Here is a 15,050-nt window from a genome sequence, read left to right as displayed (position 1 = left end):
TTCTCAAGTGTTCTCAAATTTATCTCAAATCTTAATATAGGAATTGTGCTCTTTCCCACCAAATCTGGTCTGTTCTCTCTCAGTAAGAGGCACTGCCATTCATATAGTTGCATAGAGTAGAAAATAAGAGTCATCTTTGATGCCTCTCCCTCTCTCATTCTTTAATTCTTTGAACTGAAGAAATACCTTAAAAAGGCAAGTCTGGAAATGCCATTATTTGAAGAACACAGTCAAATTTAAGATTTCACTAATAGAGCTAAACTTTATTTCCATGTTTATTACATGTTTATCTTTGATGTTGAATACATATGAGATTTAACACACAACTTTGGAGAAAAGCTGAAATTCTCCACTGAATGGGTTAAAAAGGAATGTAAAACTACAAAATACTTGTTTAAGTGCAGAATTCTAAATTATGGCAAACAGAACAATATATACCTTGCCGCTTTTCTCTTTCTAGTTTTCCAAGATGGATTTCATTATAAAATATTTTCTCATAATAATTAAAGGAAATAAGGGATAATCATTAAAACCATTTTGCTTTTAAGTATATAGTACAAATAAAGAGTCTTAATACAGAACTCCTATCTCCTATTTAAAATACAAACACTTCATGATATTATGAATTGAGGGGGATAAACTGTTATCAGTTGCAAATCTAATGACGTAAGCAAACCCACACATGCCATTTGCTTTTGTCTGGAATAGTTAGGCTGATTTAAGGGTGACACACAGCAGAGTTCTATTTGATATCTATGTTAACCACTGCTACTCAGAATGGGGATGGCCTAATACTAAGAGCTTAGTGATGGAAATTCAGGATTAATCAGTTCCAAGTGGCTAAGAGCTAATAAAATTAATCATTCCAGTCCCCAATCTATGACCGAGTACAAATGTACAGATTTTAGCATTCACTGAAAGCTTTATAATCCTCCTCTAAATACTTTGAAACTGCTGCAATTCATAGTACACAAAGAATATAATCTACAATATAATTCCAATGTTTAAACAAAATCAAAATTATAGATGGTTATCAAAGTTGTTATTGGTAATAAATAGTTCCTTGATTCTCTATAAGCCCCTTAGCACATTTTGTGAAGGTGTGTATTCTTTTTAATACTACTAATCTTTAGATACATTAAAAAAATTCAGCTTAAAATTACTTTCTACCAGAAATTACAGGATGAAGTTCTTACTAAAAGTGAATAATGCTTATTGTTCTCGTTAAACAAGTGTTTGAAATCATTTGCAAAAACCTATATATTTTTTAATGATGCTTATAAAAGATGTTTAATAAAGGCAACTCACCTCTCATTAGGTTACTCTACTGATAAAATATTTCTCATGTAACTGTTTAGAGGACATGATTTATGGCTTTTCAACTTTTAAAATTTCACATTTAATGTCATCTTGTTAAAGTGTTTCTAAATTAGTCTTCCAATATCAGATTCTTAAATGAGAAAACAAAGAACAAAAGAGACAAACTCTGTATCAACTTAGCCTCCCGTCCATGAAAATCAGTATTTCTCTTAAAATTCAATGCACACTCCTTTTCTTAGAATAGGGGTCAAGAAATTTTTTCTGTAAAGGGCCAGGTAATAAAACATTTCAGGCTTTGTAGGCAGCCATGTGGTCACTATTGCAACTACTCAATTTCTCCTACTGTCCTCAGCAGCCATAGGCAAGATGTATTTACAGAAAAAGAGCAGTGCAAATTTGGCCTGCAGGCCATAGTTGTCCAACCCCTGCCTTACAAGACCTAAATATAAAAGAATCATCTAAAAAAATAAAAAAACTGGTCTCCAGTTAGATGTGATGACTGACTCAGAATCTAGCAGTTAATCACTCTTTGACATTTTGATGCTGAACACCTAGAATTTAGCCAACCTTCAGTTTTTGGTTAAGATCCTTCTATTCAAACTCATGTTGTCATGCTTTTCACTAGGGATAACTTATCTTCATTTAAGAACTTGCTTGAGTATTTATTGAGGGATTCAGTTTAAAATTAATAAGTGATAACCATACAATTTAATATCCAATTTAATTTTTAAAAATCTTAATGAAAAATATAACAGAATAAAAAAATTTAAAACAAGTACACTTACTATCCATTCCAGTAATTCATTAAGTCATATTAACTATAGAATAAGAAAAATAAATTCAGAAGTGTAATTACTTTAAAATACACTACTTCCACTTCTGTCAATATTTTACATTTATGTATATATTCTATAGTGGAAGCAGAAATTCTCTCTAAAAACATCTCCTTAAAATCTTGAGGTGCATATTATAGCCACAGGCAATATCTGACATATAAAATTGCAGTACACGCCTTTCAAATTTGGCATTTTACTGGTACAATACAATGACCAACGTATATAATCACTGTACACTGCCTAGACATTCCAGTAAGAACCATTATTTTCTTTAATGTAGAATGATTAATACATATTCTACCGGGGCAGTGAGGTTAGTAATTCTACAGGGTATGTCCTGACATAATTTTCAAATTGTACAATAACACAAACAACTTTGTTAAGGCCATGTTTTATTTGCTGATTAATGGACAAAAGGCAATGTAATTTATTTTCAAGTATTTTCTTGAAAGTCTGTGCTCATAAAAATCATGAAAAGTTGGAAAGACTGTTAAATCATTGAAACTTTAAATATATCTTACACAATCTTGTTTGTACAAAAATACAAGTTAAATATAAACATAAAGCAATCATGATAATTTTATGCAAATCTGTTTTATGTGATCTTCAGTTATATATAAAAGTTTCTTGGTTCTGTTATTTGTGAAAAGATCAATATCAGATTAAATTACTATCTATTGGCAAAGGGCCCTAAAAAGCTGACTTTAGCATTAATCTTTTACATGGTTAAGTGCATTTCTTAATTTGAGATCACCAAACACTGAAAAAAAAGAAAAAATGAAAGAGCAGTATGTCCATAAACCAACAAATAATTTGGCTGTAATGTATCATAAAACACAAGAAAACCTCACACATCTGTACAATAAACACCATGTATTACATACACACAGGTATATACGTGCGTGCATGCACGTAAATACACACATACACGCACACACATAGGCTAGCACACAGACCCAGTCATAAAACAAAGCCTAATGAGGTGCTGCTTCCAGTTCGATATTCAGCCTTGCATTTTTTCTTACTTCATCAAATGAATAGCTTTTTGTCACTTTTCCATTCTTGAAGACAGTATGGAGAAGATCCTGCACAAATACAACAATACTAAAATTTAATAATTAGACTAACAAGCAAACTACTTAAGTAATGAATGCTTCGATGAATTAGACTGACTAGTCAAATAGAGATGTTGATGGTGTTCAAATTATGGAATGATTTTATACACAAAGAATGCTGGTAGGGCAGGCAGAGCAAGGTATAATCTAAAATGGCTACATAGAAATATTTAACTTTTATGAATGGGAATGATCAAAATATTACATTCTGAAAACAATTTTCCTTAAAAGAAAAACCGAAAGACCTAGTTGACCCATCTTTTTTTTTCTTCAAGACAGAAGATGCTTGTTGCTTGGTTGCCTAGAACTATCACTATCCGTGATAAGCATGACTGATAGAGCAGTAAGGAAAGTCTGCCAGATCTTCCCTTGTTCCCAGCCAATAGACCCAATACCAGTTAAACTCATCAACCTGCAATTTAATAAATTTCCTAGTCACTGAGTTGGGCCTTAAAACAAAAAACAAACAAACAAGCACACACACGCCTCTAAAAAAACAAGAAACCAAAACTAAACAGAAACATAAATAACTACTAATTCTTGACTAATGCATAGTGACTGATTTAAAAAGACCACGTATATTCGAAAAGTCACTGATACACATAATCGATCTGATCCATGCAAGGGTAACAAATACAAATTGAGAAATTAGGACTAAATTCCCTTTTGGGTCTGTTAAAGCCATTCCTCTCTCACTAAGGAATTATCTAACTCTAATTTCTCTTTGAAGAATCCATCATGCCTAAATTTTTCCATCTAGTCTGAAGACTGTGAGATACATATGGCATTATCTAATATTTTTTGTCATTGTGTTGTTTCAAATCATACTGCTCTAGCTATAGCATTTTCTTGCATAAAGTTCAATACGATCTGTCAAGGAATGGTGGTTCCAATTTTTAAATCAAAATGCTTAATTATAAATTGATTACTGCTTCAAATGTTCTAGAATATCATTCACATACTCTTAAAATCAAAGCCTTTTTTTAAGTAATAGTTATGACCATGTCTAAAATGATGTCAGTCCATCTGGAATAAACTAATTCAGCAAAGTCTTGATAGGTATAAGAGTTAAGTGAAGGCTACTCAAAGAACTGCATTAACAGACCATATAAAGGGATCTAATTCTAAAAGACTGCTTAGGAACATATATATTTTTCATTAAAGATAACAGAAAAATGTTATTTCATTAATTTTGGCTCAATCTTAGAAGAATATAACGAAAGTAACAAAGAATATTTGATATGGTATAAAGAATCTAAAGTAATAAATTAGTATTTGTTTAATGTAAACTTTTCTTTGAGAACAGGAATATACATGAGTAGATTCCCTTTAAAAATGAGATTTTTTTTTCAATCTAGTAGCTTGAGAAACAGAAATTTATAACTTTGAGTTCATGAATGTAAATATGTTTTTGTATGTTAAAGGCCATTAGCTCATATGGACTTTAGCATACTATATATTTTTCCAGTTTGGTTGACCTGAATCAGAAAACTTGGTTGAGCCTAGGAGTCAACATTTATTAGTTATGTAATCTGAATCAAGTCACGTAGTTTCTCACATTACACTACTAAGATGACATAATTTGCCTTTTTAGCCCATAGAGTTGCTGTGAGAATCAAATGAGACTCAAAAGAAAACATCAGGATTCCATTAAGTTTTTAAAAATGGAATTATATTTAACATTTTAGAATTTGGATAGCCCTTCTTTTATCCATTAAAATTACCAGAGTTTACTATAATATAAGAAGTTATGAGAAGTCTAAAACAGCATTCTTTAAGTATTCCTAACTATTCCTCTTCAGAAAAGATTCATTGCTAACTGGCAGTAAGATCAAATACACAGTTTGCTTAAAAGCTCATCAGTCACTATGTGGAAAAACTTTTACTTTTTTTGAACGTTACAAAGTATTTCACCCAATGTATGTACAGGTCTCATATTTATGATCTAGCCACTAATATCTTTCATCTTATTTTGGTAGTCTAGGTCAGCTGTTATATATTTTACAATAAAATTGTTTTGTCTTTCAAGAAAAAAATTGTTCTGAAAATAATTTGAAATCAAAATACAACATAAAAGTTTCCTTTCTTAATGTGGAGAGCCAAACTACTATTGTTACAAAAACAAAAAACCCAATCAGCATGGATACATACATGACCATATTCTTCAAGGTCTCCTTTTCCTTCCTCAAGTGTAACAAAATTCCCTGCTGGTGTCCTATGTAAAGATAATCGGCCCTTTTTGGACCTTTTGTTGGGATCAGCAACTGGGTCCTTGAAGACATTAATCTGTAATACAAATTAAAAAAGAGAAAAAGAAGACTGTCAGAAATGATCACTCAACTCCATTGGAAAAAAAGTATATACATAATTTACATATGTTTTAAAGCATTTGTAGGTATAATGAAACTAATCTATATTGGGCTTTTAGAACATAATTCTGGCCTGTTTTGGAAGACAGAGTCTTGTTAGGAAGATACAAACACAAGCCAAAATCTTGGCTATCCTTCCTTACCAGTGCAGAATATCGAATACTCCATTTTAGATAGTCTTTGAAGTTAACATGTGATCCTTAAGGTATCTCTTTTTATATTACAAATTGCCTTTAAACTGATCTAAAGTATCCAAAAAAAAAAAGTCAACCGAATTATATAATCTGTGGCAAGGGAACTAGGATTTTACTAAAGTAAAAGCTTTCCTACTTCATAACCTTTCCCTGTTGTTTCATTTTACTCTATTACCCTTGATACTATCAGAAGCAAAAAAGACCCAGAGAACCTGAAGAGAACAGAATGTTTCTGAATCAGAAAGGTAGAAACAAAACATAATAGAAGCAATTAGTGATAGTTTTGAAAGGAAAAACAGATGAGTCAGTCTCAGAACTCTACAAAAAAAGATGGAGGTGAAGTAAAGCAGAGGATCAACCCTGTTCTTAAGAGAGTTGTTAGTTTCTCTCACCCCAACCACTGACCCACAAACTTTTAAGAGTGTATGAACATCTAGGGGGATTGCTGTTCAGCTGCCTAGCAGCTTGGGTTCTACTGTTCTAAGGCTACTGGAACATGATTCTGGTATCATGACTCCAATCTCATACTCCACCTTCCTGAAAGTCTGTTTTGATAGTGTTTACATACTTGCTTACCTTTAGTATACATTGGCTAGGCTAGCTGACACTCTCTCTCAAGTAATGCCAACTTTCTGACTTCAAAGTTATATACCGAAGTAGTGGGAAATGACTGATTTGCATTATGTCTCTTACCTAATTTCTCGCCTTATTTTTCCCCCTTTTTCCAAGTCTCTTTTTTTCTCCTAAGTCATGTTATTTATTATCTAATGTCTCTTTTTTTTCCTTGTTTCTGAGTCAAAATCAGTGGTATCCAACAATACTAATAGTTCAGTTCAAGACCATATCATCCTTTGACTATTGCGTTCAATAACTGCATTCTACCTAGATACATAAAAAAGGTACTAATACAGGAGTAAAAGTAAAAGGACGTACCCCAAGGCCATTGGTTACAACATAACTACACTTGAAGGAACAATTCAAGAGATCTCTTGTTAACTTCTGTAGCAAAGCTCCACCAGAACCGAAGGAAACATTTTCAATACTCCACTTTTTTTGTTTCATGCCTTCTACAATCTACAAGATTAAAAGATAAAGAAAACAAACAAGTAAAAATTAAGTAATTTGGAAGAGGAAGCAGGTAATTTTCCATGGGCCATACTGATGAATAAACTATTCTAGAACTGTTTTATAACACAGTAAATGATGATAGAAGACTAAGGCCTATACAAAATTATATCTCACCATTGTCTCTTTTAAAAGATACACCCACCCAAAAAAAACAGCCTGAGGGATAGTGTGAAAGCAAAGGGTTTTGTTCAAAGTTACTGAATCTGTTGTTGTTGTACTATAATTGTGGTTAGGGTTGGGGAAATGAAGTAAATGAGAGGGAGTGAGAAAAAACTGGCTACAAATATCAAAGGTTACTTTAGTAAACTTCTCTCATCTGTCTCCTAAAGTTAGTGAATCATTAAAAATTCACCATATTCCCCTCAAATACTAAGAGTCTCAACCTAACTTATTATTTTGGACACTGCAATATAAAAATTATATAAACTCTAAGAACCTTTATCTTTTAACAAACCCATATTTAGAAAACTAACCTTTGTAAACCCCAACCATCTAATTCTACTGCTATATGTGAAGAGTCAAGATGGAAAATACACAATTTAAAGTGATTCCTTAGACTGTACATAATCCTAGTCTCGAATCTTTATTATTATACATGAACCTCAAGTACCCTAGGTCCCCACATTCAGATCTATTTTTCACTGAAATAACTGTGAACAAATATATCTAAGACAACAACAATAAAAGTCTTATAAAAATGTGAACTTAAGGAATGTTTCAAGAGAGTGAATTTCAATGTGGAAGAAATGCAGAGTAGAGTAGGAAAATGAAGGGAAAAAAGGAAAACAGATAGATGGAGGGCAAGGCGGTTTGGGCAAAAAAAAAAAAAAAAGTTTCAAGCCTGTCACCTGATTTTAGATATGCCTCAAGAAGCACAAGAATGAGAAAATTACAAAGAACAGTAATCATCCAATGTATATCTCTGTATTGCTGGTTCAGTTTCTTTAGGATATTCTTGCCATATAGATTCACCAAAAAGTTATAAAATTTGGACAATTCAAAGTTTAAGTGAATTGTTCTGTTAAGAGTGTAGGAAATGATAGAATTAGGGAAAAATTACTATTTAAAAATATTTACACATACAAATCAGAAAGAAATCTGACGACCTAATTTGACATAAATTATTGTCAGACACTACTCTTTATTTTCCTATTTCATCCCAAGTTATTTAAGTAACTGAAATGAGAAGTCATATTATGCCATTAGCATTTAAATAAAATATTTTTGTTATCACAACCATACATCTGAATCATTTCCTATAATCTATAATGTTTTCACAATACTTACATTTAGATAAAAAAAATTAATGTGCTATCATTAGGATTTACATAAAACCAATGTTTTCTAGTAAATCTCTGGAACAAAGTTGTGAAGATCAGGAGCAATTTCTCAGAAAATTCGTAGAAAGGTAGAGAAAAGTGTTCTAGGAAAAGAATAGTGGGATAGCTAAAGAGGAAGAAGTGTTTAACATATGTAGGACTTCACTTGCAAAGAAATCTTGCCAATTTTGAGAATTAGGTGCTATTTTAATGTCATTAATGACTGAATTCTTAACTGATACACAAACAGAAAGAGAAAACAGACACTTTCATGTTTTGTCCAACATAAAAGAGATTTTTGCCTTTTTAAAAAAATAAGCAGATTGATTGTGGTATACACAACCCTTTAGTAGGCTTACATTGCAACTTCACAGAATGTCACCAAAAAACTGACTGAGTAAGCAGTCCAACAGGCTGACAGTCAATGAAAGAAGTGAGAGCTGTTTGAAATTAAACAGATCTTTAACTTTGTCAAAGTTATGGTATTTAATTTAGTATATGTACAAAGCAAAAACAATATATGAATTCTTCCTGCTTCTAAAAACTTATTTTGACCTACCTCTAATATAAAGAAAGCAGGATCACCCTTTAAGTAAACTTATGTATGAGTGCATCTGCATTACACAAACTATTCAATCTCTGCTTGTTCTGTTTAAGGTTTTACCAGTGCCAAAAAATATTTGTTTCAATATTTAGCTTCCTGTTACAGTTAAAAAGAAAAGTTCAAGTTTTGAGCTGTTTTTCAACTTTTAAAACACACGTACATTCTCAAAGTTTATTTAAAACAAACAAAAAAACCGGAAAACCAAAAAAAAAGAGGAAAGCTGAGACCTTTGGTTTTTTAGAGAGAAGTTTAAATACTGATTGAAAGACTCAAAGAGCTCACCGCTGGAACAAGGAAGGGCAGTGGGAAGAGAATGGGGCTAATGGGTTTTCTGAAACTGGTACAGTACTCTGATACCAAGATAAGAAATCTTTAATTCAGCTAAGCTAAGGAGACAACAGCAATTACATGTGCCAGTTGATATTTCTATACTCAGGTCTTCCTCCTCGTGTGGACTTTTCTTCTTTCTCTTCCCTTTTCAAATGAAAGCCCCTAATGTCCCAACACCAAATATCTCAGAAGAGGTTGGGGGAGTTCCCACTTTTCTTAGGCAAAGCGGTCTGGGAGAGTTGGTGAAAGAAACCTTGTTCCTGTTATTGCAAGAGATCTATGCCAGATACAACCTTTGGGAACTCTAAATATATATTACCGCAGAAATAATGTTTGTTATATGCAGTAATTCTTACTTTTAAACAAATCTTTGGAAAACAAACTATTTATAGTATTGACCTTACTCTAACCACACCAAACTCAAACAGAAAAATCCTTTGATACTTGTATCATAAAAGTGGATACCATCAGAGACTAGTATATATTAAAATGTCAGTGGTTTACAATAGCAGACAATCCAAATTATGACATCAGTGATATCCTTAAATTTTATGGCGTACTTTGGGTATTAGTTAAAATGAAATTATAGCTCTTCAGAAGCTTATTTGAAAACAGAAGAGGCAAAAGTTTTAATATTATACTCTATTTGGTTAAATTTAACAGTAATGCTTAATTTAGAAGAGCTGACAAATCATTTTATAATTTTTGAAAAAGTATATATTGGGTTTGAGTTTCACATTGTTATAGATAGAGTACGTGAAACTCCATATTGAACAGGATCAAGACTTTGTTTTATATACAAGGAACATTCCTTCACTTGCATTTTCTTGTTTCATAGTGATATTTCTTTAGGCTCATGATGTAAGGTGGTCAGTAAGGACTGGAAATAGTAAATGTGGTTTGGTTGGTACCTAAATGCTTTAAGTTACTATTATTTATAAAATTTAAGCAATTAACAGAAAAGACATATACCATTATAAACACTTACAAAAAAATGATAATTAACTGAAATTATTAATGTGCTGTTTATCAAACTACACCTTAATTACTTGATTACCTTATTGGAACATTTAATATAAAACACATACCTCTTGTAAGGTATTAATATCTACTCCATCTCCTTGAATAACTCGAAGATAAGGTGGCAGCAATTTGTAGCCTTTTGAGTTCTCAGTAACAGGAAACTTCTTACCTAAAATATCCAAAACCTGTACAGAAAAATACATATCGAACACAAAATAACTAAAACTGAAAGTGTAAAAGCTTTCCAAAGTTAAAAAAATGACTGCTAGACAATGTTGAGAATATAAAATTAATCATACTTAAAAATACTTAAAAAATTTTACAACAATGTATAAGCCTTCTCAAATTTAGTCTCAATTCCTTTTGATTATGCTAGAAACCAGCATACTATTTTCTATCAATTCAATCTACATGATAAAGTGGCTTAAAACATAAGATTTTTCTCTTACATCTTTCTTATTATATAGATTCAGGAAAAAACCTTTAACTTAAGAGCTTAAAACAGCAAATATAATACTTTATAGAAAGCATCATTTAACAAACTCATGATTATACTTTTGATTTGAATTTATTCTGCTTGTGCCCAACAGTTTTGTTTGGTTTAATTCTGATATAACTAATATAAATCCATTTGAATTACCAAGTTCAGAGAAATGATATGCAGAAATGAAGCATATATAATCCAGTTTCTCTGAAATTCTCCTCACTTAAAGATGACACCCATTCTTTTTAAACCAAATTGGATAATATGCAAATCATACCACTCATTAACTACTGAAAGTTTTGTAGCAGCTGAAATACCTAAACATTGATTTAAAATTTCTCAGAAATCTTGGTCAGAGATACAAAAGACTCATTAGACAAATTTTCTTCCCAATAATCACTCCTTTTTCCTAAATAAATTGGTTTATAGTTCTAACAATGAGAATATTCCACAGAAATGACTCAGTTTATTCTTAAAACTAGGTTTATACATTTTTATTAGGTAAACAGGAAAAACATGAAACCTGTTAAGTTTGCTAAAACCAAACCTGTTGATCTTTCAGGCCAAGACTTTCAGATTGGCCTATTACTAATTAGGATAGAAAACGACCTCCCTTGATTCTACACGCCCCCCACCACTGCCTTTTTAGAACGCGAACCAGTGGGTTTCATTGACTTTTTTCTGAACTGCTGAAAGAAAAGACTTACTTCTAGCTCTTCTCAACATTTAATGTTCAATAAATACATTCCTTAAATTCCTTAGAGATGATCTCCAGAGCTTAAGGGATAATTTATCATCTAATCATTAGCTAGAAAACAGTGTGGTAAAGTGGGAAGGTGATAGCTAGAAACATCTTCAATGGAGACTTAGCTTATTCCATCTACAGTGGAGACTTAGTTTATGTTCTGTAACCTTGAGCAAGTTACTTTAACCTCTCTAAGCCTGTTTCTTTGTCTATATAAAAGAGAATATTTGTCACAGGATTTTCATAGTGATTAAAAGTTAAGCACCTAACACAGTGTTTTCCTAGTAGTAAAGATCAAATAACCTGCTCTTACTAGTGTTTTTCAAAAAAGGCAAACCAAGTCCTGAACACTAAAAAAATGCAACATTGCTACATTAAGGATCAACAGTATCTCTAAAGAATCAGTATTTGAAAAGTATTTTCAAATTATTTTTATTCCACATCACCTTGCACATATATATTTTTTTGCACTAAAAACGTCAAAGGTATAACAATGATTTGTGATAATGGAAAAGAAACCATAAACTGCTAACCAAATCACAGGACTGGTTAAAATGGTAATGCTATTAATTAATTTTGAAAGTAGAACATATCTATTCAACAGTACTTAACTATCTGACAGTGTATGTAAGCTTAACTCTGGGTATCCCTTCTGTTATTAATGTATGACCTTGGGCAAATCTATTACTCTCTCTGTGCTGCAACTTTAAAATAAGTGGACTGGTCCAGATAGTTCTGTAATGGTGTATGTATAAATGCAATTAAAAGTAGTGTTGATGCAGCTGGTCTACAGGCATTTTAATAATCAAATTACGTATTAAAATTTACCTTTAATAAAGTGTCAAGAGGATTTCCAGAATCAGGTCTGATTATTAGTGGTGCCTCTGTACTTCTTGATACTATTAAATGTCTCAGATCTTCACCCCATATTTTCTCACACGCATTATAAATGTCATAGCTATCGCTGACCACAGATACAGGCACTGATGAAAACTGTGTTACTATATGTTCAAAAGCATCTTTTTCATGGTCTTTCCCCCATGCTGTTATGGTACTAGAAAACAAAATGAAAATAAAGATTTACTTAGGCAGACACATTATCTGTTCCTAAATGATATCTCATGTTTTCTATACTACATCATCAACATTGCAGAGAAAGTGAGTGATTTAATGAATGCAGATCAGAAGCTTAGTTGAACATGTGGGCCAAACCACCCCTTGACCAATTTTTTAAAATTCCTCTCCAATAGTTATTTTAGCTTTTAAGTCATATTGAACCAACTACAGTTTCCCCCATCTTTTTGGTATCCCTGAATCTATCCATTTAAAATCCGTGAACTAAAAAAGTACCTGCACTCTATTCACTATGCCTAGATGTTAGAAAAAATGAACACATGCTCCCATTATTTGCTAGGCGATGTAATTACTTGGCTCCCTTCTGTGAATTTTTGAAACCATATACCAATAACAGTAGGGACATACATTTGCTGTTCTTTTACTTTTCAAAATCTTATACTTAAAGACAATTACTCATACTATACCATACATACATACAGTTGACTAACTCTTAACCTGTTATATCTTCAAATGTCCAGTAATAGGTAGTATTTTATTTCATTTACAGATTATCCACTACCAATTAATATTTGCCCAGGGAATAAGAATCTTAATATCTAGTTAGAGCAAAGCATAATTAAGATGGGAAACAGAGTGTGAGAATTTCTATAGGGCAAGAATGGTTATAGTAATTTTTACAATGTTCTCAATACAATTCTTATTGAATAGAAGAATATATGTAACTTAAGTACTTGCTGGTTAGCTAATGTATGATTTTTAAAATTCTTAAACAGAACAATAATGAATTTGAAAATTGCTACTATTTCCTCATGCCGAGCAATTTTCCTTTCTCTCTGATTTTCTAGTCTGCCTCTACCCCATTTTCCTAAGTAAAATAATGTAAAGACAATTCATTTATTTATTATAGAACCCCATGTGACTATAAGTTTATCTCAAAACTAATTGAAGAGCCATACTAATTTATGTTTGAAACTGTCATTTTATTTTTTTCTAAAAGACTGGAGCAAACAACTTTCCCACACTGTCAATGGTATGCTGGGGATAGCAGAGTTATGTACAATTCAGGGTTATAAAGACTTAGCTACCCAGATACCTCTCTTGTCTAAAAAGGCAAGATAGCCTAGTTATATAAAACTCATTTTATAGTGAATATCCTTCTAAACAGTTACAGAGGCAGCTAGTAGCTATGATGCCAACTCTCTATCAAGAAATGCTACTGTCCTCTTTATTGTGGAGAGAATTAAGCTCAAATATCAGTACTGGAGAGCTTTGTAATGGAAGAAAAAACTCCTATAGTTACAGGTCATTCCAGTTGTTACATCAATTCTTCTAGTATAGTATTTGGTATATGGAGAACATAAATATCTGTTCAATGAATTCTATTCATGCTATTATTACAATTTACAGCACCAAATTAAATGTGATATCTTTCCAAAGTTTGAGGGAAGAGTTATGATACTAAATACTTCTAAGTCCAGATTCATATATTCCTTAAGAAAATATTTATAACAATGATGGCAGTGCTCTAAATTTTAGAGTTCTCTTATAGTTATTTTAGATGTCAGTTCATTTATCCTCAATGACTTTCTGATGTTGGAGATGTAAAATCTTAGCTCCTCCTTTTGTCTGGTTGGATGAAGGAACTGAAGAACAGAGAGATAAGTGACTTGCCCAAGGCCACCCAAGTATGTCAGCTCTAAGGTTACTCAGGTTTCCCAATCTGTCAGTCCAAAGTTCTACTGACAATACTATGCTATTGTTTTAAGACTTTTCTATTTAAGATCATCTGAAATATTCTTATATATCAAGGAGTTGAAATTTACAAATATAGTAAATATTATGTGACTATAAATATAATATGGATTTTCACTGTTTTAACATGAAAGCCCTAAGATATTATCTTTATTCTCAGATTTATAATACCATACTCTTATTACTCTGATACAAAACCATTGGTCAAGAGTCTGTTATATGGATACTACGTTGTTTTTAAAAGATATACATATATCGATGTGTAAAATAAAAATACTGCAACTTTAAAATCTTTAGCTAATGAAAAATGTTCCCAGTTTCACTACTCTTAAATGTGAAAGTATTCAACAAGGCCCTATTAATACACCAATGCTCATAAATGTTACCTGAAAATCTAATCTCTACTGGGCCCCAGTTCAAATCATCAAGTTCTAGGCTAGCAATTTCATCTCCCAAGCCACCGATCATGTTTATCCACTTCTTTCCATTCATTGACCACTTGGCTCTAACCTTGTTATCTCTCTAAACTGCTGCAATAGCTTTCTATAAAGCCTTCTACCTTCTTGTTTCTCTTTTTTCCAGTTTAGAGGATATTCTACCAAAATAATCTTAAGATATCTCTCTAAAATATTTCACTTCTTTGCTCAGACTTCAGTGCCCCCTCCCACTTAAAAATGGAATTAGAATAACCATGAATTTGAGGGCCTTTACTAGCCTGTCTTCTCGGTCTACCCTATGTTGCCTACAAAAATCT

The 15,050-nt window shown here is 32.0% G+C and overlaps 1 protein-coding gene across 1 annotated transcript in view; it reads right to left on the bottom strand.

The window, feature by feature from the left end:
• Nucleotides 1-235: 235 nt before the first annotated feature.
• NAMPT (nicotinamide phosphoribosyltransferase) overlaps nt 236-15,050 on the bottom strand; it is a 33,222-nt gene continuing 18,407 nt past the window's right edge. Inside the window, exons 7-11 of the mRNA XM_006925370.3 lie at nt 12,296-12,521; nt 10,304-10,423; nt 6,768-6,908; nt 5,423-5,557; nt 236-3,241 (exon numbers count right to left, since the gene is read on the bottom strand). Of these exons, the coding sequence (XP_006925432.1) occupies nt 3,131-3,241; nt 5,423-5,557; nt 6,768-6,908; nt 10,304-10,423; nt 12,296-12,521 (733 nt within the window). The 3' untranslated portion in view covers nt 236-3,130. The remainder of the gene's footprint in view (nt 3,242-5,422; nt 5,558-6,767; nt 6,909-10,303; nt 10,424-12,295; nt 12,522-15,050) is intronic.

This window comes from Pteropus alecto, unplaced genomic scaffold, assembly GCF_000325575.1.
Source record: "Pteropus alecto unplaced genomic scaffold, ASM32557v1 scaffold109, whole genome shotgun sequence".
Taxonomy (NCBI): domain Eukaryota; kingdom Metazoa; phylum Chordata; class Mammalia; order Chiroptera; family Pteropodidae; genus Pteropus; species Pteropus alecto.
Note: the sequence above shows the minus strand (reverse complement) of the source record. Positions and strands in the feature narration are given on the sequence as shown.